This window comes from Camelus dromedarius, chromosome X, assembly GCF_036321535.1.
Source record: "Camelus dromedarius isolate mCamDro1 chromosome X, mCamDro1.pat, whole genome shotgun sequence".
In the NCBI taxonomy this organism is placed as follows: Eukaryota; Metazoa; Chordata; class Mammalia; order Artiodactyla; family Camelidae; genus Camelus; species Camelus dromedarius.
The window spans coordinates 35,139,244-35,166,886 of NC_087472.1; the positions used below are offsets into that span (position 1 = coordinate 35,139,244).

At 35.8% G+C, this 27,643-nt stretch overlaps 1 protein-coding gene across 2 annotated transcripts in view; it reads left to right on the top strand.

The window, feature by feature from the left end:
* COL4A5 (collagen type IV alpha 5 chain) overlaps positions 1-26,336 on the top strand; it is a 196,142-nt gene extending 169,806 nt beyond the window's left edge. The window contains exons 38-51 of one of the 2 annotated variants that reach the window (XM_010992394.3): positions 38-118; positions 766-864; positions 1,417-1,467; positions 2,664-2,849; positions 11,275-11,408; positions 14,060-14,132; positions 14,268-14,339; positions 15,154-15,282; positions 16,092-16,190; positions 17,304-17,516; positions 21,613-21,790; positions 23,613-23,727; positions 24,074-24,246; positions 25,072-26,336. In XM_010992394.3, coding sequence (XP_010990696.2) covers positions 38-118; positions 766-864; positions 1,417-1,467; positions 2,664-2,849; positions 11,275-11,408; positions 14,060-14,132; positions 14,268-14,339; positions 15,154-15,282; positions 16,092-16,190; positions 17,304-17,516; positions 21,613-21,790; positions 23,613-23,727; positions 24,074-24,246; positions 25,072-25,153 — 1,685 coding nt within the window. In that variant the 3' untranslated portion in view covers positions 25,154-26,336. Of the gene's footprint in view, positions 1-37; positions 119-765; positions 865-1,416; positions 1,468-2,663; positions 2,850-4,567; positions 4,624-11,274; positions 11,409-14,059; positions 14,133-14,267; positions 14,340-15,153; positions 15,283-16,091; positions 16,191-17,303; positions 17,517-21,612; positions 21,791-23,612; positions 23,728-24,073; positions 24,247-25,071 lie in introns of those variants that run through there. The other variant, XM_064482925.1, reaches the window with a different exon arrangement.
* Positions 26,337-27,643: the final 1,307 nt, after the last annotated feature.

The window sequence follows — 27,643 nt, forward strand, 5'->3', positions numbered from 1 at the left end:
TTTTTATTTTATTATTAAATTGAGCTCTTTACTCTAGGAACCCCAGGCCTTCCTGGATCAAAAGGTATTAATGGTCCTCCTGGGAACCCTGGCCTTCCAGGAGAACCTGGTCCTGTAGGTAAGCATGAAACATAAGGGTTTGCTGTTCATTAGGACTAAGGCTTTATTCATTTTGGGAAAGTCAGATCATTTCTGGGAGCTGTGAACATTTTCAAAGCAAAGAAACATGGTGATCATTCACTTAGCACCACTTGTTATACAAAGTGAACAACTTCTAATGAAAGTTGCTTAAAATTATTATTGTGAGACCTTATTTTTCAGTCTCACTTTATCCAAGGAGAGTTATTTTCAAGTATCCTATAACAGTAGATAGCTTTGATATTTTAGGATGGCAAGGTGTAGCCTTATGTTTGTTTACTTCCTTCTAAAGCCAGTCATTTCTCTTGGCCCCATATGAGGCCTATAATGCACCCCATCCCCATTCCATCCCCACAGTTACTTTCTTGTATATTCTAAAGGTAGATTAAAATGAGAAGCTGAAATGTTTGGGTTACTAAGTGAATGATAAAGCAGTTCCTTATTTTTATTATCCTTTATTTCTTTTATGCTTCTTTTTCACAAGATTCCATGATTTAAGGCAGTGTCCCAGAGACACTTGGTGTCTTTTACATAGAACTATTTGAAGCTGATAAGGAAAGAATTTGGAATATGGAAGAAAAAGTGATGTGGAAAGATAGGTATAACCAGCTGTACTCTGTTCTTTAGGTGGTGGAGGTCGTCCAGGGCCACCAGGGCCTCCAGGTGAAAAAGGCAAACCAGGTCAAGATGGTATTCCTGGACCAGCTGGACAGAAGGGTGAACCAGGTGCTATATTTTTTTCATTATTCTTTTCTGGTTTCCCCTTTGTCTGCTTTAACTTTCTAACTTTTGCCCTTTATTACCCATGATGAAATTATATCTTCTTTCTTACCATCTAAGCTACCACACACTTTTCCTTCCCTAATTACCTTCTTCCACTCTGTCCTGAGAATATTAGCTCACGTTTATTGATCAAGTTGCCTCCCTCTTACGAAAAACTCCATATCCTTTCTTGGCCAACTTTTCATGTCAGGAAATTCCCCAGCTTTCTTCAGCTACTCTGGGTAACTTCCTTTCACTATGCAATCTATATTCCATTTGTATATATATATTCATATTTGATGTGAGTATATAAAGATATATTTAACACTCATCACAAATACATGTTTGTGTGATTTTTCTCATGCTAGAATTGTAGTTCGATGTGGGAAATCTACTCTATTTTTCATGTAATACACATTATAGCACTTACTAAAAACCTAAATGATCCCCAAATTATTTGTCTCTGTTTCAATTATTATTATCTATTTGAGAGTCTTTTGGTTTATGCTCTGACAGGTCAACCAGGCTTTGGAATCCCAGGACCTCCTGGACTCCCAGGACTTTCTGGTAAACTTGAATAAAGTGAAATACTAAATCAGTTTGTAAAAAGATAATATTCTCTAATATACTTATTTTTCCATCTCTACCATTTACTGTTATAAAATGAACATGCACCCCAGACAACTCAAAGCTAGAGTTACATCTTAAGGCATTTCCTAATTAGCCACTTAGTATAAGGAGTTGTACTATAAAAATGCATTGTTAGGAAAATTTACGTATAGCTATCTCTTCATTAACTTCATAAATAAACGCTGAGAAAATGATAAAGAAAGAAAGCAAAATTATAGGAAGAGGTATATTTCACTAAATTTTAAAAAGTTCTTTTAGCCAGAAAAAAAAAGCCACTTTTATCCCCATGGAAACAAAGCCAAGATAATGTAAGGAAACTGTAGAAATATGTACCAATAATAAAAAATGTCTCTTGAAAACTCCATCTTAATTTGCATCTTACATATTGATTGGCTATGTGTGCACACACATCTGCCTTCCATTATTTGTTTTTACTCTTATTGTGAGCATCAAATAGTTAATTAAGTGACAAAATGTGTGTACAGATATGTATGTTTATGTTCTGAAATGACCATTAGCTACTTTCTATGAGGTTTTTTCAAACCACAGATATCTACTACATATTCTGATATTCTTTTCATGATCCCGACATAAAAGTTTTTACTTTCATGTGTGACTGTTAAATTGCTCTCAGGCATGTTGGTGGTGTAGAAAAGGTGTTGAGAACAGTTTTTCTAGATTGTGATTCTAAATTTTGGATAGAATGGTCTTCAAGGATACACAGCAACCTCTGAATATCCATAGCTCCCATTAGTCTCAAAACATTTTTAAAAAAAATTTCCTCCAGCTATCTCTAACCTATTCTTGCAGCTACTTTATATTTTTTATTTTTTCTCCTTTTCTCTCATAGCTACTGGTCATATTCTATGTCCTAATACAAAAAGTGTCTTTTAGGATACAAGCTATTACTGTTTCTGTATTTCTGTACATACTCTAATACACTTCTAATAACAGATAAATATATTTAATAGGGAAAGTGTGTTTTTTTAATGGGTTGGAAATTGGTGGGAGGTACAGATGACCTTAGTAAATTTCATTACTTCTTCTAGTAAGTGTGAATAGCTTTAGTCTTATAGACAAGCCTAATACTCATATCATTTAATGCGTTTTCTAACATCACTTTGCTTTCATAGGTCAAAAGGGTGATGGAGGATTACCTGGCATTCCAGGAAACCCTGGCCTTCCAGGTCCAAAGGGTGAACCAGGTTTTCATGGTTTCCCTGGTCTGCAAGGTCCCCCAGGCCCTCCTGGTCCTCCAGGTCCAGCTCTGGAAGGCCCTAAAGGCAACCCTGGGCCCCAAGGTCCTCCTGGTAGACCAGGTACGTACATGAATGGTAGGGGAATGGTCTATTTATTTGTCCATTTATTTCATTTTGCTGGCAGGTTATTCAGTCTTTTAGGACTTTAGAATCTGTAATCGAAAGAACTTCTTAAGAGGAAATAGCTTGTTTTATTCCTAGCTCTGTCCATTTCGATGGTACCTAATAATTCATTTCAGTAATGCCTTTTATCATTTACTTAAAGTTGAACTAAAACAAACCGACTTGGAGGAAAAAAGGAAATAGTGTATTTATTAGTTTCTTTATTAAACATAAAGCTATACTGATAACCTGGCAGCAAAATTCCATTTGCATTTTTAATGTGAGCTTCTCAGCATGTCATCACAGAAATCATTTTAGTGATCACCCAATAGATGCTTGTGTTCCATACCAAAAGTGTTGCTATGGTTCTGCCATATGATCAGCAAATGTCAACAAGCATAATAAAAAAAATTATCTTCTCTAGGAGCTAGGCAATCAAATTTATCTTCAACATCACAGCATGATTAAATTGAATAGCGATCTTTCCATACCAGCTTCATGTCTGTACCTCATTTGTCTTGTGTTAACTGCTCAAGTAGTCTCAGTTTTGCACCCAATGTTCACTTTTCATTTTGTGTTTGTGCTGTGTCATTTCATTTTACTAAGTTTGGGAATGCTGCTCATTTTCATCCTGGATTAATATTGCTGAGCCCAATCACTGGTGATAGACTATTAATAGATTCTTAAGACTTGATATTCAATTTTTATATTTCCAGGTACTGAAAACTTGGCCTTCATTGATTTTTTTAAATAAGAGAAATTTAAGATTAAAGAAACAAAACAATTGCCCTTTTATCCTTTGACAGTCTCTGACTCATTTTTAAAATGTATTTAAAATGAAATTTTCCATAAACGCTGAAGTGATTGCAGTTAATTTTAATAAGATATGCTATAAAAACATCAACTAGATGAGATCATATTCTTTGTTCAGAAGATCATTTTCAAAACCAGATTTTATCTGATCTGACTATTGTTTATAGAGAGTGTATTACTTTAAGTTTTACTTTGGTTTACTATTGAAGGAAACCAGTGAAAATCTCCTCAGCCATGTTAACTCTCTTGCATGCAATGTAAAGAACTGACACAGATACCTTGCTTGGTTATGCATGCAATAATTCAAGTAAACCAAACTATTACCCTTTTTCATATTTTAATCAGCACTGTGGCTATTTATTCTTACCAGTAACAGAGCCTCAATGTTGAACATTACTTTGAAATATGTCAACATAAAGACATCAGTCACAAAGTTGCTTTAAAAATTACTGTTTATAAAAGAAATAATAAAAAAGTAGTCAGAAGAAGAATCTGATGAGTGTTTGTGACTTCTCTATTTGTTCATAAACTGCAAATTAAAATGGAATTGCAAAACCCAATTGCTCTTAGAATTGATTGTTTTTGTCTGCACTCATAGCAATGATTATTATAAAAAAAATTTTTGTCTTTCAAAATATGTCACATGTGCTGTTTTTATTTTTGTATTGATGCTAAGTGGTGATAATTTGGTTTATATACAGATGCATGAATATGAACTTTCAGAGTATTCTTTTATTGAATTAAAGTTTAACTTGAAAGAAGTTAGTGTAATGCTTTAGTTTCTTGATATTTCTAACAATTTGGTATTTTTCCTTTTTGTTAATGATGACATTGGGCCTTGGTGAACTTTGATCCCTATCCAGGTCCTACAGGTTAGCTCCTTAACTCCAAAGTAGTATCTGCATGAAGTATGAAACTTTTCTTATATTTTATATATATTTCATGTATGTGTATATTATTTATATACACATATATAGTGTATGCATATGTGTGTATATAGGTATATGTACACCTGTACCTAATGTTTTCAAATGTTTGAATATATTTTAAGAGCATATATGCCAATTCAGTTCTTACATGTTGGTCTATCTCTGAAAGTTGTCAGGAACTTGTAGAGTTCAGTGCTTCTGAGTATTGGAATAACTCAAAATTACCTAATTAGGATTTTAATTTAACATTTTAAAATTCATATATTTGTGTCATTTTTAGTTGAAAATTTTAGTACCCAAAAGTATATTGTATAATATTTTACCTTTGCCTTTAGATTATATTTAAAAGTTTTTGCCTTATGTCTGTTAGCATAAATGAAATGAACTGTTCTTCAAAAAGGCATTTTTGTAAACAATAATATGTATTGTCAGATCCTGCAAATATACAGTTCTTGACTTGCCATACCTCGCATAATTTTTCAAACCACCCCATTTTTGCATTTTGGATTGTCACAGAGTTCTAAATTCTACTGCTATGAAAATGGACTAATAGGCACAGAATAAAACAAAAAATTAAATGCAACCAGCACAGATTAAAGCCTCTTAATCCTATGTTCATCCTATACCTATAAATAGTACACATCAAAGAGCAGTTACCAAGAGGTTCCCAATAGAAAATTGCTGATTTGTATTAAAAGATATTCACCTAATCAGGAGTAAAAAGAACCACAAATATCTTAATGTGTTTATTATTACTCAAGATAAATAGCCCTTTTCAGATTTCTAAGGAGAAACTACAAGAGCAGAAAGTATACTCCTGAATTCTGGCTGTTGGGAATGGCAGGAAATTTTCTCTTTTTATCTGTTTAAAATTCATAATTTTTCAAGATTCTGAGTTGATTCTCTGGTTTATTACTGTCCCACAAATCCATTTCATATAACCATAGAGTATCCGATGTAGAAGGTACCTAAGTTTTACATTTCTCAGAAATATTATTTACTAGACACTTGTTAATAATAGCAAGATAGATTTTATTCAAGACTATTGCAGTAGGGGAAAGACTATTTCAATAGGAGAGAGAAAGAGACTGAGCTCAACTCTGAATATAACAACGACAAATGGGGATTTATAGTCAACTAGCAGGGTGATGGAGTCAGTGGATAAAAAATTACAAAAAGGAGACATCGAGGGTAAACTGGCCTATTAGAATTTTTGCTAAAGGCAAGCCAAGGGCTTAGACATCAAGGATGAGGAATGAGGAACTTGATCAGCTATCAAGGGTTGGGAGACTCTCCCTAAATTGACTTAGCAGAATTCTTGCTAAAACTTGACTCAGCAGACCAAGGGCAGGGCCCATGGGTGAGGCCTAGTTGAGAAGACGGCTCAGAGAAACCTCTGTAAAGTTTAGTCACACATGAGAAAACTGAGGCCCAAGGAGGTTAAGAAGCTTGCTCAAGGTCATATTGTTAGTTACCAGCATAGTTGGGCATCTGACTTAGGGCTCCCCAGTACTCAGTTAAGTGTCTATTCTACTAGTAACATGTAGAGTCCATTGTATAGCTTGATGCTTCTGATCTGGCCTCTCATTCTAGTTATAAATAAGTTAAGTGATGAAGCAAAGCTGCTTTTGCCATTTTAGGAGACTCATCCATAGCAGACTGGCCACTGCCTTTACTTTCTTATTTTCTGTTGCCTCAAAAGCTCCATCAACCCATACTAACTGCTTGTGTTTGTCCTAAATGGATATCATCAAAAAGATTAAGACAAAAACATGCTATTTAACTATTGCCAAGATAAAAGAGAAGACTAGGGTATACTTTGAAGTAATTTTGAATCTTTCCCTGTCTGACTTACATAGACGTCTGCTGCCTTGATCACATCCAGATTCTACTATTAGCTAGAAGAAGATTGCTTTCTTCTGAGACACTAAAATATATTCAAAGAAGAAAAAGGAAAGTAGCCACATTACTTTAAAACCAATTTGACAGCTTATTTACCAGATATATTCTAAATTAGATAGTTACTGGAACTTGGTATCTGCAGTATTCTCTTTTTTATAATCGTTGAATACTACAATCGTAAGCAGAAACTGTATTTAAAATGTTCCAATCAGTTCAGCTTATCTTTAGTTATTACCACTTATATAAAAGACTTCAGGATTTTTTGTTTTATTTTGTTCAGTTAAACTTTGTTAGGTCATTTGAGAAATAATGGGTTGAGAGCCTCATGTACAAAATTGACTTGGCATATAACTCATTAAAATGTTACCTTTCAGATATTGAAGTCTTAGAAGTTTTGCTATGATATGATCTGAAGTTTTCCTTGTTACTCAGACTGAAATATCATAGATTTCAATGACATTTTTCTAAGAGTTCTTGTTTTGGTCCTTCCATATCAAACGCATATATAAAATGTCTTCACTCAAACTCTGAGTTATCTTAGGTAAGAATTCTAATTTATTTACCTAATTGTGTGGCCAGACTCTGCTCAGTTGTCTTGAGTCAGTTTGCTGTATGTGATTTAGAAACCATTGGAACAAACAGAAGCCTGATTTTTAGCCTTCTCAATTTCAAATGATCAAATACTTTGAAGTTTTATTACTAAGCAGTAATGGTAATGGTAATGGTAATGTTTTATATTTATATGACATGCCACCATTTGTATCATATAATATACCTTCATTGTAAGCTCCTTGAGAGCAGAGTGTGGGTCTAGTTAATATTTGTGTTCCCTGTAGCATCTTGCACAAGGCAGATATCAGGTATTTTAAAAATTAAATATGATTTTTAAAACAACTCTGTGAGAGAGGTTAGGGCAGACAACACTATTCCCATTATGTGTGTGAGAAAACGATCTCAGAGAGATTGAATAGCCCAGAATCCAGTAGATGTAAGTAGTAGAGCCAAGAATAGATCCTAGGTCTTCTAATTCCTAGAATTCAGTGCTCTAGCACAATTTATTCTCTTTGCTAACCTCAGTGCTTATAAATCATAGCAAGACTTGTAAGAAAAGGAAATTGTTTTTAGAGTCAATTAACATTAACCAAGAGTTGTCCTATTTGTAGGCTTTTTATCTTTTTATTAAATGATCCCTCTTTTAATAGTTAATAGCCTGATTTAATATGTGCATTGAATAATATAAAGTAAATGTGATATTTTCTGTGGTTTGGGGTGGAATATTGCATGCCAAAGTATTTTGAAGCACCCCTTCACTGATGGTCTTCACATCTTTGGAAAATTCGACTGAGTTTTCAAGTTCAGTGGTGAGCAAATATATATTGGCTTTTTCTTTTTGAGTAGCTTATTGCAAGTACTAATGCACAGACAAAAGCCTCTTAATGAATTATAAAAAAATCACAATGTGGCTTCATGGAATGATTTTCATAGAAGACAAACAAAAGTACAATTGGCAATGGCCATTGTGTACTCATGTTTTAATTTCTCTAATCACCTTTTATCTTTGTGTTTCTGTCTAATGAGGCCTTTAAATTTAGCTCTAGCTCCTTGGGGCAGTTTGCACATACCAAGAAATTTGCACCTCGTGTTTTTCGTAAAGAATAGCAGAGGCCAAGATAAACTTTTATCCAAAATTATCCTTTTGTAAAAGGAATGGAAGGCTATCAGTGAAATGGTACTACCTTGCCAACTTTAATGTTTTGAGATGCTAACTTTTGGAAAGCCACAGTAGCAGTGTTAACATTGATGTCCTCAGTAGAGTTTTACATTTTTTGGATTAATGAAAACTAGCAGCTTATTTCCTAGAATAAGCTCTATTTAAAAATATTTGGCTCTGTGTACTCTTGTATGGTTCTGTTTGCATACTGATTACGCTGTAGGTATAAGAATTGCTGGCAAAGAGAATTATTGTTTAACTTGTGCTATAATGTGAACCACTTCTAACTCATAATCTTATTTTGTACTGTGTGATGTCTGATACTGCTAACATCGATCTTTGGGCTTTGGTGAACTCTGATCTTCCCAGGTTTTCAAGGTTAGACTTCACTGGTCAATTCTTTCTTCTTTTTTTTTTTTTCTTATAATGCTTTGTATGTGTGACAAGAGAAATGCACTTTTTTTGCTATAATTCAGAAGTCATTGAAGAGTGCTGTTATCCTCAAATACTACCTGCTCTGGTATTTAACATTTTGGTAAAGGTAATGTGACTTGTTTATAATCAAGTTTGAAATGACATTAGGTCTTTGTGGTTTCAATTATTTATAGTAGGTATTCTATACATAGAGATCTGTTGAATTTTAAGCGGAAATACACTTATTTTTATCTTTGAGACTGCATTAAAATATTTTGAGAGGCATCTGGCCCATTTGTAATCTCTGTATATTGATTTTATTTTCTTGAATTTTTGTTGCCTGAGATTGATCAGATCTGTGTTTTCATGGCTATTTTCAGTAATAGAAGAGGGTAACTATTGAGTATTGTTAAAAAATAAAATGTATATGTCCCTTACGTCACTAGCAAATCAGCAATTTAAATTTCAGGGACTCAATTATAACAGCAGGTCTGTATTAATAACATGTAAAATTCCCAGTATTTCCTTTTAATTGCAAAAGGAGCAATACCTATAACATGCATAGTTTTTTTTTCCAAATGGTAACAATGTTCTGATTACTTTTCAGACTGGGGAAGAGGGTTATAAAATGTTCCTTTTTTTTTTTTCTCATCTTAATCTTACCTAGTCATTGTTAGGCTGACTCACAGTTTACTTTTCTCTTAATAATCTGATTTGCTACCTGATTTCTAGTCCAAATTATACATTATGTATGAAACTAACAATTTTTCTTAGAAAACCCTATCTAAGGGGTTTGAACTAAACAGTTGTTTTTGTCTATTTAAGTGCTGAGTTCCCCAACACTTTCTTTATGATTGGGAAGGGAATTTCTGAGTGTGTCTGTCTGGTTGCTGGGCCAGGGTGACTATATGATTTAAACTGTTCAAAGGTAAAATGGTTGTCATATAGTTGTGGACCTGCTTCTTCTTTCTCATGTGACAGATAGAGTAGCATTATATTATGAAATCACATAGAAATAGCTGAAAGATTAAAAACAGGCTTATATTTTAAAGACATGTTCTTACCTTTAGTTTTGAAGATAATAATAATAACAATAATTGTCTAAAACTTCTTATATATAATCCTTATAATTCTTATATAATTCTTACTATGTGCCAGGCACTGTGTTTATACATATTATCTTATTTAATTATTGGGACAACTTGATAAAGTAGATACTATTCTTATTTCTATTTTAAAGAAGAGGAAATTGAGGCCAAGGAGATTAATAAATTTACTGAGGTCAAAATGGAGCTGGGATTCTAACCCAGCATTCTAGCTTCAGAGTCCAACATTCGTTATCCCTATTCCATGCTGCCTTGTTAGTATGTAGCCATTGTTTCTGGGTCATAAGAGTACTGGAAAGGATCAGATCAAAAATATGACCTTTTGTCCATATGTAAGCATGAACTAAGTATTCTAAATTTATATGCCTATGATATTTCCTTCAAAAATAATACCTACATATCTTCCCATTTTGTTGAAACCAGTGGAAAACTAAGATTACTGGAGGAGAGAAGATGTAAGTGCTCACTATTTGCTGTTCATTATTTAGGGCTTCATAATTATTTTCTTAAGGCTGGGCTACTTAGTCTTCACCTCAGCTGCTGCATAGAACTCTGCAAGCAAGAAACAGCTATTTCCCACCTAGTGAGAAAAAAATGTGGCCATTTATAAGATCTCCTTCAAGACCCGATATCTTTATTTAGTGTTAAAAACATAGTGTTAGGAAAGAGCTTAGCAAAATCCCTTTTTAAATTATTTTATTTATTCAGAAGTTATATGCCAAATTATTTTTCTTCAGAAATATTTAAAATGCAAACAATATAAAACATTTTTAAAATAATTTCAAAAGTACTACATTGAATCAATAAATTTCTGACACTAAAATATTCCCATGTATGAAGCATATCACTAAAATGAAATTAAACAATTAGTTTGGTAAATAACTATCTTCATTGCATAGTAATAAAAGCTGAATAGAAGCAACTACTTACAAATAAAGCAATTTTATTTTCATCACCGTGAGACAAATGACTTTGAATCCCTGATTACCCTGCAAAGTGTGGTCATGAACCAGCAGCTTTAGCTACTGGGCACTTGTTAGAGTGCAAATTCTTGGGCCCCTTTTCAGCCTTATAGAGTCCAAAATTCTAGGGGTAGACCCAGGAATCTATTTTAACAAGCCCTCTTGAGAATTCTGATGCATTTCCAATTTCAGAGCAGTGCCCTATGGTGTCTTGTTTCGGTTCACTTAAATCAAACACTTAGTTAGGGATTATAGAAACAATATTATAATGTCCCAAGTCCTTTCTTTAGATATGAGCTTATTGGATTTAATATATAATAAAATACAAACTAAAGGGGTCTGCAAACCAGTGTTAATAACAAAAAGAACCCAGCCCAATTTACTTTAGAGAGTCAGCATGGATCTATATATTTTAATGTAGTCTGCATTTTATTCTGAGAGCTAATGTATTTAGTTGACTAATAGTATTTAGGTAACTTAAAAGCCTAACTTTTATGCTACTCTTATGTTATACTGAAATGTGGTTATTTGTTGTGCATTGTCAAGGTCTACCAGGTCCAGAAGGTCCCCGGGGTCTACCTGGAAATGGAGGTATTAAAGGAGAGAGAGGAAACCCAGGCCAACCTGGGCAACCTGGTTTGCCTGGTCTGAAAGGAGATCAAGGACCACCAGGACTCCAGGTAGGAAATGGGAGTAAATATTTGATGAGAAAGGGGTGTGGGTATTTGCATTCAAAATGACAATTTCAATCTGCATTACTTGAATTAGCATTTACTGTTCAAGGCTCTTTGCATGCCTTATTGATGAATTACAAACAAAGAAAAAGGCAAGTTTCCTATCTTCTTCCAACCTAAGGGCCTTTGCTACCTTCTAGTTAAAGGGGTCCTCAAAAAAGATAATTTGCCTAGAGTCTTTTGTTTGTATAGATTTAGGTTTGAGAAACTTTTATTTTAGTGAAAGCAAATTTATAAAAGGAAACATATATATCAAAACATTGCATTTGGATGAGTCCACCCATAGAGAAGTAATCATGGTGAGTGGTGATATTTTAGACTTTGAAATTAGAAAGAGTTAGGGGTAAATTTTAGCTCCACAGTATATTTTTGCTTTGTGTCTATAAGGAAGGCAGATAGGCACTTTGGTTTTACACCTTTACCTGCAAAAAGAGAATAATAGCATAGTGTTATGTCTGTATTCATGTGTTTTCTGCCTTGGTTTGAGTGACCCAGAAAGTCACATGGTTCTTTATGGATCCTCAAAACTTCCTTCCTTCATTCAGGATTATTGTTAGATTTGGCAGTCAACACAATCTGGACTCAGTCTTTTAATTCTGACGGCTGCCTTATAGCAGGAAAAAAAATCTAAAGAAATGGCCCTTAAAGCTTTCCAGCAACCAACCTTTCTTTCCTGTCATCACTATTCTTCCAGACATCTAGACTTAAAAATTTCATCTTCTCTTTATTCACTCTTTACTCACTCCCTACTTCATTTATTTCTCACGTACTCCAAGTTCACATGTCACTACGCCTGATTCAGGACCACTGTCTGATACCAGCATTTTGTAAATCTAGTATTGCCGAGTTCTGTTCATTTTCTTTAGTGCAACTTAGCTCTTATATTTGCACCTTTTCTAATGTTTTATTCGGAAATAATGTTAAACTTATAGAAAAATTGCAAGAATGGCAAAAAAAAAATCCATTTACCCAGATGGACAAGTTGGTAATGTTTTGTCCCATTTGCTCTCTGTATGCATGTTTTGTGTGTGTGTATAATTATAATTGTGTATTTTTTCTGAAATATTTGAGAATAAGTTGCATCTATCATGCCCCTTTATCACTAAATACCTCAGTGCATAAGATTTCCTAATATTAAATATATTATTTTATATAACCACAGTACAGTACTCAACTTTAGGAAATTGAACATCCATCGATGTAATAGTTCTGTTTCTACCTACATATTCCACTTGTGTCAGTTGACTTTGTAACGAGCTTTATAGCGTTTTTCCCCTCCAATATAGGATCCAGACCAATTCATGCATTGCATTTAATTGTGATTTCTCTTTAGTCTCACTCAATCTGAAACAGTTTCTAAACCTATTTTTTTTCTTTCATTACCCTGACATTTTAAAAAATAGAATGTCTTTTCTTTTGTCTCCTCTTTCTTCATGGTTAGATTCAGGTTATGCACCCCAGATGGAATACTACATGAGTGGTGTCTTCTTCTCAGATATCAAGGCCCACAGTGTTCATCTGCCCCTCCTTTGGTACCTTCATTTTGATCACACCATCAAGTTGCTACCTGGTTTCTCCACTGTATGGTTACTACTTTCCCCCTTGTAACTAATAAGTAAAACTATAAGAAGACACATTAAGGTCATGTAAATATACTGCTCCTCATCAAAATTTCTCCTTGGATATAATATCTATTTATGATTTTTGCTTCAGCCATTCAGTACTGTGGTAGTGGCAGTTGATGAGTGTTCAACTCTAGCACTACCTCCACATATATCACTGGGCCCTACTGTAAGCGAGAGCCTCCCTTCTCTTCCATTTACTGTCTTTTTATTATCATTGTGGACTCAGAAATTCTCATTCTTTACAACGATTTACAGTTTTTTAAAGTATAATTTTTTTGATGCTCAAACTGTCCTAGGTTTAGGAACCCCTTCAAACTGGATCCTATGACTTTCTGACATGCCCCCCTTTTTTAAGCTCTTTCTTACATTTTGGCATAATAAGATGTACCAGGTTGACCTCTTTTTCATTACTGTTAATAACAGCTTTATTGTTCCACACTAACTCTTCCTTTAGTTCCATTCTAGAGGTACTTTCAACTCTTTTTCTTCCCATAGTTTTCCTATCCCTCAAATGCAATTAATTATAGTCTCACTGTATTTTTTTGCTTAGTCTTTCAGACTTTATCATTTCTTAGTTTCTAATTCAGGCACTTACCATGTCAGGGCTACACTAAAGAAAAGTAGTGCTTTTGTTAATGATAAAAAAAATAGCTACCATTTATTAACTACATACCACATGCCAATCAGTTTTCTAAGTACTTAATATGAACTATCTCATTTAATCCTCACAATAACTTCATAGAGTAGATACTGTTATTTTCTTTATGTTGGATGTGAGAAAATTATGACTCAAAGAGGTTAGATAATCAACTCGAGGTCATACAAGCTTATAAGAGGTGAATTGAGATTTGAACCCTGGAAGTTTGACTCAAGGACCAGTGCTGTAAATCAGTATGCAGTTCTACCTATGCCCTCACTTCCTTCCCTCCCCCCCCTGTTTTTCTTCTAAAATTAATGATTTTATTTATTCAGGGTAATCCTGGCCGGCCAGGTCTCAATGGAATGAAAGGAGATCCTGGTCTCCCTGGTGTTCCAGGATTTCCAGGTATTTGAAGGGGTGTTTTGAGGTTCCCGCTTTACATTAAATTCCTTTGGGAGAAGATACCTATTTTCTGATTCAACTGGGGAAAGGCTATGGCCCTGTTGCTTTGCTGTGCAATTGTATGTACCTTCTTTGCAGGCATGAAGGGACCCCCTGGAGTACCTGGTTCAACTGGCCCTGAAGGGGAGCCAGGACTTACTGGCCCTCCAGGTGAGACTTATTTCTGGAGCTAATTATACCTGATACTTAGATTCATTGAAGAATTTGAAAGTTTCCATTCTGCCTTTCAGCCAAAACTTTCAGAGACTCAGTCCCCAACAACTGAAGGGAAATAGACAGGACTCTCCCTCTATTTACTAATCTCTTGAAGGTTTTTGTTTTAATAATGTCATATCAAGAGCGGACCTTTTAAGATAAATGCAGGACCAATAAGAATGCTTCATTGAGGTTTTTATTGATTTTTATATTACCTTTCCCATAGTTAACTGAACAGATCACCAGAGCAAGTCACATAGATATGTTTATATATTTTTAATATGAAAATAGTTCTTTTTGCTGAGAGACTTACAGAGATTCCTGTGAACTGTTAAATAGGGCATCTGCTAAATTCCCCTACTAGTTAGTTCAGTGGGTCCCTTGACAAGCACAACAAACAAGAACTGCAAATGATGTTAGAATCAGAATGGACTTGTCAGGAAATGGAATTGTCTTCCCCTGACACCAGTGTTCATAGATTTGCAGTGGATTAGACTTTCTAGTAACTGAGTCATGCATCAAGGCTTGAAAGTAGGCACAATATGCCTAATTTTTCCAGGGACCCTAAGAAAATTATTTACTTTTTTCAGTCTTTCAGGTGAGATAATCATAATTTTCACAAACAAATTTCTGTTGGACAGAGCAGATTCCAATATATGTAACTAGTTTCTCTCACACCAATTGTTATTCTGATCTCAGGTTACTTTGGCATCCATTCCTTTTGACCTTTGTCTTCCCTACCTTCAGATCTCTGTGTTTTGCCTCTTAGGTCCCCCTGGAATACCTGGTCCTTCAGGACAGAGTATTATAATCAAAGGAGATGCTGGTCCACCAGGGATTCCTGGTCAGCCTGGATTAAAAGGTCTACCAGGTCTACCAGGACCTCAGGGTTTACCAGGTACCTTTGTAGATCATTTTTTTAAGCCTTATGTATTTGGGTGCATTTCCCTTATTCTCCTTTCACTTGTCAGAGTTTGTCTTTGAATATAGTCTCAGCAACTAGTAGGATACCAGACCACCACAGGTCCCGCTTGCTTTTTCCTTGAAAATGTTAATTTCTCATGCCCTAGTTTCTTTTAGGCCAAGTCCAATTTCTTCTAGCTCCTCTGGCTATCCTAATTTGAATAATATGGTTAATGTTCTTAAAAACTCTATGATTAAATTAATATGCATTTAAGGTCTGGGGCTTTCTTTATCCCAACCACCAGAAGGATAGACGGCTGATTTGGTGAGCTATCAGTTCCCCACTGTGAGACCTCACGATTTTTAAATTAAATCCTATCTCGTTGGCCATTTGACTCTATGCTTGTAGCCAACTTTGATTATAAAAGAAAGCTAGAAACTAACTTCAGTCTTTCTCTCTTATTAAGTGGTTGAGTAGCAGTCTTTTCATAAATAAAGAGTACCAGGCAGTAAGATCCTTGCTTATGGTGGGGTTGACAACAAAAGTTGGGCCTTGCATTCTATCTTGTTCTGAAGGCAAGGAGGACACAACTGCCATATTATGGGAACCTCCAGAGCGTCAAGTGAATTGTTTAAAACTAAAGCTAATTCCTTGTCTGCTTCTTTTTTCCACGGATTTATCAGGATTAAAGACAAGACCAGATAATGAATTCGTTGACACTCAAGGACCTTAAGAGTCCCAAATCTACCCAGATGAGGATTTATTCTGCCCACATTTGAAAACCCTGTTTCTTTTCCCTGTAGGTCCAATTGGCCCTCCAGGAGATCCTGGACACAATGGACTCCCTGGCTTTGATGGTGCAGGAGGGCGCAAAGGAGACCCAGGTTTACCAGGCCAGCCAGGTGAGACAAGTAAAACGCTACTGCTGATACTACTAGTCCTTAAGTCTGGGAGATCCCTAGACACATGGCCTCCAGTTCCAGCCATGAGAGCCTCCTTTTGAGAGAGCACAGCTAGCTGGGGAATCTGTTGCTTGGGAAAAAATAGGATGACACAGATTTTCCAGCATAAGAAAAGCATAGAAAGGTGGTTTTTATTTATGTATTTAGAGCACTGGAAAACCCAGCTTTTCCTCAAAACGAGGATTTTCTAGGTACTCACTGTACTTACCTGTCCTGATAATTTTCAGTATGTTTTAGCAACTCTAGATAATATAAACATATCTCTAAATAATATAAGCATAAAAGTTTGTATTGGTTAAAAAAATATCAGTAGCAACAAGGCTGATTGGTGATAGTACAGCCTTCATAGAACTGACACCCTGCCATTTCATTAACTGTATTTCTAGGGAAGAAACAAGTTAGTGTCATCTTCATCACATATGGGCATGGTTGTGAAGTTTTCCCCAAATGAAAATTTATACACACAGTGGCCAAAGGCCTGTATATAAAGAGAATTTTAAAATCAGCTCTAATCAAGTGGCTAAATGGAAAAAGAGAACCAGTGACAGATTGAAATTAGAAATTTGGGAAAGCTTCTTTAGAGTGCCCAGCTTATTCTTTAAACAAAAAGGTATGCCTGAGAATAATTCCCCAGACAGATTCAAAGGAAAATGTTTTTCAGCACTGAAGTTGGCAGACTGATAGCAACCACACCCTTCCTTTCTCATTGATGAACAAAACAGCAGGCTGAAATGTTGTCATGGGTTTTGGACTCCTTTAGTACAGCGAGAGACAAGATAACATACAAACTCCCCAAATAAGCATCAGTTCTTCCCATCTAATGTTCCGTTCACTCAGTATTTATTTAGTGCCTAATATCATCAAACAATTCCTGAAGAAGAAAAACACATTTAAATCTCTTTGAGGGCAGGGACCGTATTTTATTTATCTCCAAATCTGTGCTATCTGACAATGCCTTTATAGACATCCTATAAATATTGACTAAATTAACTAAAATGAAGTCACAATCAGAGCTTACTTAATTTTTGTATACTGATGATTCTTTGGAAATAGGTACCCGTGGTTTGGATGGTCCCCCTGGACCAGATGGATTGCAAGGTCCCCCGGGTCCCCCTGGAACCTCCACTATTGCCCATGGATTCCTCATCACACGTCACAGCCAGACAACAGATGCCCCACAATGCCCCCAGGGAACTATCCAGATTTATGAAGGCTTTTCTCTTCTGTATGTACAAGGAAATAAAAGAGCTCATGGTCAAGACTTGGGTGAGATAATTGGCATCTTATTTCTTACTATGCGTTTTGTTTTTGTTTTGAAAAGCTTGTTGGGTTCTAGAGTAGCCTTGGCCAAATTGCATGTCTCTGTTGTTTCGGGGCTTCCGCATTGAAGACCATGTCAAGGGCAGCTGAACATACTCACTGTAAGTTTTAAATAAGTTAAATTTGACTTTAAACTAAAAGCATTAATTAGCCAGCGTGAGGTACAAGTTTTGGCTTAAAGTCATTTTGGAAAGGGCCACATTTACTTTTGTTAGTTTAGTTATTGAGGAAACAGATTCCCTGGGCTCTCTATAGTATAGCAGCTCCTTAAGTGAGCAGTGTTCATAACATGATTATGGGAGGTAGTTTCCTCTTTTCTGACACTGGTTTTTATCAAGTTGAAAGATAAGTTCTGAAGGAGTCTTAGTTTCTAGATCAAAGAAAGTAAGGTCATTGCTTAATTTTGCTAGTTTATAGTTCCTAGAATAGGTGCCTTAGCTTTGTAAAGTATTATCAGAGTAGTTTAAAGCTCTACAAAGCACTGTATTTCCATATAAAATCCACTTCATTTAACGTATTCCCATGCATCTTCTCTATGCTAGGATGGGAAAGGTTGGTTGATAGGATGACGCTGCACTGGATGACTCTCATGACCTCTTTCACATCCTCAAAGTTTCTTTTTCTGGAATTGTGACTTTGAATTTTGAGGCCGGCCCCATTGTTTGACCTGGGGCTGCCTGTCCCTAATATATCCCTTTTGCTTCCATAAAGATATTTAAGAAGATGGTCTAGGCTCCCAATTTCTGGGGTCTATATAGCAAGAGGCCTCCTGAAGTCTCTTTACCTGGGCCATGTGGAAGCAGCTCTGCAGCAACAGAGACCTCCAGAGGTCTACTCTGCTCAGTCTGTTCCCAGGGCATCTGGCCACACCTGCCAGGCAGTCCCTGGACCACCAGAGTCGGCACATCCACCTCCATGGAAGCAATAGTCACAGGTCATTTTACAGAGCCGAATAAAGTAGCAGTTTGCCCAACAACTTTCTTCTCCTTCTTCTACTTTTCTTTTTTCTCCTTTTCATCTTTCCTCTGCTACTTTTCCTTCCCTCTTTTTCTTTCATTATGGAACATCATCTTTTTCTAATTTTACAATCAACAAATCTTCATTGTGAAAATACTCTTATCTTTAAATAATTTTCTCTAGTCTTCCTCCCACAAACTTTTTCTCCTTTCAGTCCATTCTCTTTCCACTGTCAGAGTCTAATTTATACCCATAATCAAGCCTGTAGACTTCAAATCCCTAACCTATCAAGTAAATAGGAACTATTAGAAGTTTTTGAGCGTCATGAAATTTATAAATGTAATGCAAAGAAATAACTGGGATCTGCTCTCCAGTATGTCACTATAGCTTTTCAAAATGCATGTATTTGGTCAAAGAAGGGCTGTCATAGTATGTATTCAGATGTAGAGGCTACAAAGTGGCCCCGACTCAGGTATAGCTTAGGCCTCAAACATAAGCGGGCCATGATAGGGCCGAAGATCCCAAGTGTGGTACTAGATTGCAAGGTCTCTGCTAGAGCTCACTCAAGAATCAAACTGGAGGTATCTTGATTGCTAAGCAAAGAATAAAGGTAGTTATAGGTTTGATATTAAGGAAACAATCACCTTAAAAAAAAGGGGGGGTGGATCACCTGATCAAATAAATACACAGTCAGTGCTAGATTAGTGAAAGGATTATGGTGTGTAAAAAAGAGAGTGGAGGAAATAGACTGAAAACTAAAATTCTTCTGTCTTGGAGAAAAAAAAAAAGAAACTAAGAACCTATTAAAGCTTTATAGTTTTAGAATATGAGGCATTGAGAGTTCATGAGATCACCCTCTCTTTGACAATTTGGCAACTGTAACCAGAATTCTGCATCACTCTGGGTAGCCTACAGCAAATGCAATCAAACACCCATGTTCTTATCATTATGGGCCTTCCTTTATGCCTCTTCCTTTGCTTTCTGAGACCAGGGATATTTCCATCTCTGTCCCTAATTAAGTGGTAATGTTAATTTCATTTTTAAATTACTTTATAATTAAAAAGCACCTTCATATCCATTATCTAATTTGATTTTCATAACTATAATCAAAAAAGATATAGGACAAGTATTGCATTTTTTTCCATTTTATACACACACAAACAACCAAGAGGTTATTCAAAGCCACATACTCAGAAAGTGTTGGAGATAAGAATTGAATCCAACCCCTACCAATTCTAAACCCATCTGTTTTTCAGTTATGTCAATTTTGTCATTTGCTCTCACATGACATTGAGTCAGTCACCTCTCTGAGCCTAATTTTCTTAATGTATAAATTAGACTAAATCAATTATTTTCAACCTGGGGAACTTTTGAAAAGATTCCTAGGCCCATCTCCAACTTACTGTATAAAAATTCACAATGATTCTGACAGTCTACCAGATTTCAAGGATTACTGACCTTTTATCAGTCATCTTCAGTCTGAGGTAAGCATAACCCTTTGGATACATGAGGAATTACCAAGAGATACACAGGCATAATTTTAAAGAAATCAGCTTTCATCCTCAACTTTCATATGTACTTTCTCCTTAAGTTAAACTGCCTGTATATATACTTTAGATAATCATCTTTCCTACATCCTTTTTCACTACCACCCATCTTCCACTTTATAAAAGAATCGTACTGTGGCATATTGCCTTGAAAGGTGAAAACCTCTAGGGGACAAATTCAAAGGGACAATTCAAAATAATGGCTTTGTTAAAGTCTCCATTAACTCAGCCTCTATAGTCCACTTCTAATCCATCTCATTAAGAAATCCATTTCCAATAAGAATTTACTTCTAATATTTAGTAATTATCAAAGTCTATAATATCTATACTTTTGATCAATGTGAATTAATAATAATTATAATGATGGCAATTCAAATAAAATACTTAGCATGTAAAGCCTTATGGTCACAGAAAGTTTTTAAAAGTTTTAAATTTTTATTTCAGAGAAATATGATAGAATAATCAGTAAAAGACTTTCAAAAATAAAATACATTAGGACAAAACTGTGTGAGGGAAGTCGAATGGAAATATAATTTCCAAATGCAAAAGGAGCATTGTATAATTTCCAGTTATTAAAGATGAGTTTATTACTTTTAAAAAGGTTTATTGTTAGGTTTCAAATAATTACATTGGATACATTTAAAAGAGTGATGTAAAAGTTTGTTTTTAAATATAAATATTCACAAAACACTAGAAATGACAGCTGGCAATGTTTAAATGTGGTTTGCAAATTTCCAAGCTCCAGTATTACAAAGTTGAATATAGAAGGGTGGGTTTGGAGCCAAGAGACAACAACCAATATCTTAATAACTGACAGAGTATCCATTTAAACTTCTGATGAAAAATTTGAGGCATCACCTTAAAAATGTGTGAGAGGGTACATCATTTTTCATCATTCTTTTGTGAGTAAAGAAGACAAGAAAGGCCTGATCATTGGTAGAGAGAACCTCTATTGTCCCTACCAGCTCAGAAATTCAAAGGCTCTAGTTCCTTTTCTTTTCTTCCCCTTCACTTCCTTCCTTTCTCTCTTATTTATTTTTTCCTTTGTATTATTTACCTCCAAACCTGTCCATGGTTCCTGTGCATATTGATCATCACCACAATTGTCTCTAGCCTTAAAGAGATTGCAAAACCACACAAGATACATACTGGAGATGTCCTGGAAGAAGAGAGGGCAGCCTGGAGAAGCAGTACTGATATGATATTATAAGGACTCAGTATGTGCCCCTCCCTTGTCCACAATAAATTACCCAATATTCTCCATAAGATACCATTGTCTATAAGAAGCATCGCCAATTTAAAAACAGTGTTGGGGAACATATAATGAGCTACCACAATAAATGCCTACATAAATTGTAAGATACATTCTGATTTTAGAAATGTTAAAATATGAATAAATGTGCATCTTATAACTGAAGAATTAAAGTGTATTTATTATCTAAGAAATGGGGAAAAGTTTCTCTTTGAAAGGTTGGTTGTTAGTATGTTAGAAGAAACAAAGTCATGATACTTTTTTTTTTCTCCCCAATTCTTCCCAGGGACAGCTGGCAGCTGCCTTCGTCGCTTCAGTACCATGCCTTTCATGTTCTGCAATATCAATAATGTTTGCAACTTTGCTTCAAGAAATGACTATTCTTACTGGCTCTCCACCCCAGAGCCCATGCCAATGAGCATGGAGCCCCTGAAGGGCCAGAGCATCCAGCCATTCATTAGTCGGTGAGATATTGGTATACCTTTGACTTTTACCAATCTTGGTTAGTTTAGCTAGTTAGTTTGGCTAGTTGGAAATGAGCCCAAAGCTAATAATCTGATCATACTCCTCTCAGCTTAGGTAGAACAGAGGTGTCTTTATAACATTCAATTCAGTATGTAGTTTGATCCATATTTATTGGGGATCTGCTTTTGACTAGGATCCATGATAGACTAGTGTAATATACAAAGAATTGACAGTCTGGTCATTAGGCAAATGTACGTAAATTAATCTAATATATATCAGACTTGGGCTAAGTGCTGCAATAGATCTGATTTTAAAAAGTTATGAAAGCATAGGGAAAGGGATATTTAATTCCAACTGGAGAAATCTGCTATGATTATGTGAAAGAAATGTGTTTTGAACTGCTTAGCCCTTCAGGGATGGAAAGGACTTAAGATACAGGCATTTATAAGGGAGAGGGGCATACCAGGCAGAGGACATGGGGATGGGTAGTAAATTGATGTGTCTGGAATGTAGGCTGCATAGGGAGAAGAGATTGGAAAGTTAACTTGGACCCAGACAGTAGAAGGCTTTCAGTGTCAGATTTTAGTTTGGAATTTATTTGATATATAATGGGGAGCCGTGACGTTTTTGAGCTACATTTCAGGAAAGATTGCAGGAACATCAGTGTGTAACATGGATTACACAGTGGGTAGTCCTGGTAGGAATGGATTGGAGCTCTCAGTGGGGTATATGTATCACATTAATAGAATTAATAAGATTTGGCAATTGATTAGCTGTGGGAAGGAGAAAGTGATAGGTGAGACTTGGGGCATGAGTAACTAAGAGGAGGGTGGTACCATAATAGAGATTTCCTAGAATGTTGCCACATTAGGACCCTAGTTTACCTCTATCTCCTCGGCATATTAGATATTGCCAATTTCATTCTGATCATGACCCAATTAATCTAGGAGTCTAGTAATCATAAAGGATGAATCATTGGAAACTCTTGTTTCTTTGACATTGAATATAAAGGCTAAACCTAGTTCTGCATTTCTAAATAGCAAAATCATGGTGCTCTTTTTAATACATTTGCCCAAATCATTAGGAATTCATTTTTTTCGTGGTTTTTGTTAGTCTGAACTCTTGGGAGTAAAAGGTCCCCTAAACCAGTGCCATATTTTATAGAAAAACTTTGCCAAATGGGTTTAGTCGTATTTCAAAAGGTTCCTTCATGCTTTTCACTAAAAATTTGGTAGACTCAGCTGTATTTACTCTTTTGCTATTTTACTTGATTTTATATATTAAAGCCACATCTCCAAGTGCCTGGGTACCTGCCCAGCATTCTACAGATATGGCCAAAAGGTTAATAAATACCCTTTGGTCCAAAAATAATGGGTGGGGATTGAGAAAGTGTATTTTCCAGTTTACCGGACATTGTTCTTACCACGGTTTCGGCATTACTAAACATCTACCCTCCAGTTGGGCATTTTGGCAGCAAGTAGTGTGTGCAGTACACTAAGCCAAACTCTTAAAGCAATGATGACATTGACTATAGCAAGCATGAATACAAACTGAGGGCAGAATGGAAAATGAAAATGCTGTTAACAGTGGTTCTGTAGTTCCCTTTAAGAAAGCTTACAGTTTTCATTTATAACTTTATTCTGTATACTGAGAGACAGGGCTTATGGAAAAGCAATTCTCAAAGTGTACTTTTCTCCTTTTCATGAGCATTGAAGACACCTTAATGGGCTTTTCTACCAAGAATGCTTCCAGAGAAGAGGGACTGCTATCTCCCAGAGACTCACTGTGTAGACTGAGTTCCTTCTCCCTTTCCCTTACCAGATGTGTGGTATGTGAAGCGCCAGCCGTGGTGATTGCGGTTCACAGTCAGACCATCCAGATTCCCCATTGTCCTCAGGGATGGGATTCTCTCTGGATTGGTTATTCCTTCATGATGGTATGAAACGCCCTTCCTTGTCTTCGTCACTATAGCTGACTGTCCATCACATCTGCATTTCTTCCTGATACGAGGAATCTCTGCCATTTGTGTAGTAAGAAGCTTGAACCTCAGATAGCTTCTATCCGAACCCTTTGTTCCCCCTCACACACTTGCTGGAATGTAGTTTCACCATCTGCCTGTTTCTTTTGTTGAGCAGCCTTGGGGTGGATGCTTTTCTCTTCCTCTGACTGCAGTTCCTTCACTGGATTTGAATTTTTGGCCAAGCTTGACACCTAGCTTTGGGTATTCACTAAGGTATCGTGGCACATGGGTATTGTGGCACATTTTCCCTTGTCTTTTCTAGCACACAAGTGCAGGGGCAGAGGGCTCAGGTCAAGCCCTGGCCTCTCCTGGTTCCTGCCTGGAGGAGTTTCGTTCAGCTCCCTTCATTGAGTGTCATGGGCGGGGGACCTGCAACTATTACGCCAACTCTTATAGCTTTTGGCTGGCAACTGTGGACGTGTCAGACATGTTCAGGTAAGGTGCTTATCGCTTTAGTTTAGGTCCAAAACTTCCTTCAGAGATGCTAGGGAAGAGAGAGGCAGTTCATGGATGGCTTATACCCAACAAATATTAGGAATTTAGTGGACTATGTCCTTTATTCTTGCTTATTCTCATATACCAGACTCAGCTCAGAAAAACAGACTGGGCTAATAATAGGTATGTGTGGTTTGAGATGGCTTGGTAGTAATTCTTCAAAGGCAAAACAGACAGAGCAAGGAAGGGTTATGTGACCTGTTTCATAACACGTGAACAGCTGTTCAACTAGACAGTAGCCACTCCAGAAATTAAAGCCATAATCTGTGTTGCCTTCCCCTGTCCAATAGTCTCCATTCCCAGGGTATTTTCAAGGCTCTCATCCAGGTGTTTGAATGAGTAAGACCACATATAATACACATACCTCAGGATACTATAAACTATTGGATTTGTTTTTGATTAAAATTTATTTTTATATGTTCTTTTGGGTTAATATTTTATGCATTATCTTTATGTATTTCTTATCTTTATGTATTATCATTTGTTCCTCATCAGTTACCCAGGTTGCCCTCATTCTAGGACTATTAGAAAAATGTATAAGAGAAAGACAGGGAGAGACCTATAGACAAAGATAACAGTGGTGGGAAGGGGAGTCACAAAAATACCAGTCATTGCATTAGATCACACTGCTCATAGTTAACCACCAAGTCATTGGGAGAGCTACTTAAACACAAAGAGGGGGTTTGCGTATGAATCTGAACCAGTAATAGAATTGAAACACCTTTAGAAAAGGCTAATCTGATAGTCTTGTTTCTCATTTCCCAGCAAACCTCAGTCAGAAACGCTGAAAGCAGGAGACTTGAGGACACGTATTAGCCGATGTCAAGTGTGCATGAAGAGGACATAACATTTTGAAGAATTCTTTGTGTGTTTTTAAATGTGATATATATACATATATATATATAAACTTCCCAGGATGCGATGTCTCACTCTCCCCAACTTTCCCACTGCTGCCACCAATGGTGCTACTATATATATGACCAAGAGAACATGCTGGCTAGTAATCCTGAAGATTCAGATGTACCTCAGCAATGTGCCAGAGCAAGGTCTCTGTTATTTTTCTACGAAAGAAATAAGGAAATGAATTTACTTTTTGGGTCCAGAATGACTTTCTCCAAGGATTATAAGATGAAGATTATATATTTTGCCCAGTAACTAAAACGGCACGTTAAAAATTCAATTAAGAGGAGAATCACACTGAGTAAAATAAAAGACTGCAGTTTGGGGGAAGAATTATTTTTTATGGTGCTACTAATCCTACTGTATCCCAGTTTTTTAATATAAAAGTATTAAGCTTATTTTGCTCTGTAAGTAAAGAATGTGTATATTGTGTAAACAGCCTTTTAGCTCAAAATGTTGAGTCATTTAGATGTGACCTGCCATGAATCACTCTTTACAGAAAACTTAGGAAAACCTAGAATATAGACAGCAAGATTTTATATCCATGTTTATTAAAGTGAGAGAATTTATATTCTTGCATCAAGTTACTACTGAAAGTAAATTTATCTTGAATTTTACCCCCTAAGTTCTTATTTGACTTTTTTAAAAAAAGGTCATATTTAGTCACTTTAATCAGAATTTTAAATGTTCATGTTGCATACCAAATTATAATATCTAATGGAACATTTTCTTTTTTTGCTATATTCTCCAAGACACTCTTAACACTAGATGCCCCCAGCTTTAATGTTTCTTACATCTTGTTTTTGCTCATCCTCATCCCTGACTGGGCAAAGTTCTCCCAAATAATTTTCAGAAACAAAAATATATTATAAAAAGTTGACGATTCTTTTCTCTGTGCTTCTTATGTAAGAATTATTCTCCTGTGGTCTCTGCTTGTACAAGAACTGGGAAGACAATACTTGGTTAGTCTTCTCTCTTCAATTACAAAGCCAATTGCTGTTTCGTACTCTTTTTTTATTCTAAACGTTTTATTATAGTCATAGAATACCTATTTCCCTAGCTGTCATCTTCTCACTTAATGTTTTTTAACTCACCAATATCAATTTAATTAAAGACATCATATGTTGTAAGGATGGTTTGTTGTGTATCTCTTCAGCCTCTGTGTAAAAATCTGGTCATTTACAGATAGACTACACATCCACACATCAGCAAGTAGTCCCCCTTGTCAGAGAATCATTTAGACCAGCTCTAAAGCAAAAGAGGTTTCTGCAGACTTTGATCACTCTGATAGCTAATAGAAAACATTAATAATATACTTTTTCCAGTGAAGAAAACAACTCATTGGAAAGTATTTTTGAGATAATAAATTTATTAACAACATTGTGTTCATGGCTGAGAAAGGAAGCAAAACTACTTTCTATCTGGGGAAGAATTCATTAATAATGTTTAAAGCAGATTAGTGAGTTAATATTCCTAATGATTAAGAATGAACACGTGCAACTCTCTAAAGTAGTCGAGGACTTGCTAAAAGAGGCATTAAAAGCCTCTATAATAAAATGTGTTACTGCTAAAATATAAAACCAAACGATTTTGAAAATTTTAGACCCTAATATGAACCTGTGCAAAATTTAAAGGTTAGAATCTATAGTAAAATTTAGGTTCTAAATAATAGTAACCACCTAATAATACTGTTGATTTCAAGGCTAGCCAATTGCTGATTCTAGCTTTATTTTCCCATAAGCTTAGCTACATGCATGAAAACACTAACAGGTATTTGTAACTGAAAATACCATGTTATATCCCATAGATTTTTCTACATGCTGTAGTGTACACTTGGAAGTTGCTCCTTAAGTTACAGTTGCCAACACTGATTCGAGAGATTTTGCTGTTGGTAGCTTTGCCTCTCATTTTTAGCTGAAAGTTGAAAATCTTGACTCAAAAAGATCCTCCTAACATTTTAATAATTGCCTATACAGCTGGTCTTTGTGTTTCTTAAGTCCCCTAAGTATCCCCAGCTTTGCTTTGTTGTTTAAAGTACGTGAACCCAGTCTATTCCAGGACCTCAATGTTGTTGACTCACCCTTGCCACTGAATGTTCAGATTATTCTGATGTAGCTGCTCTAGTAGTTACCTGCTGTGAGTTTAGCAGTCACACACAGTTAAGGGTTTTCCCATATAGGCAGGCAGGCAATGAATGAACTGTTCTGCTTAATCAGGTACAAATAGTTATTACATGTACCAACCGAGACATATGTGTGCATATGTGTGTGTATGTATGTGTATATATATGTATCTCATGTTGGTGTCACTTTTCACTTCCAAGCTTTCAAAAGTGTTTTACTGGACACCTTGTGGTGGTACAGTGGCTTTTCTCACCTGGCCAAATTTGAAAAACACTTTCTATTTCTTGTGGTACCAATGAGATACTTTGCCTCAA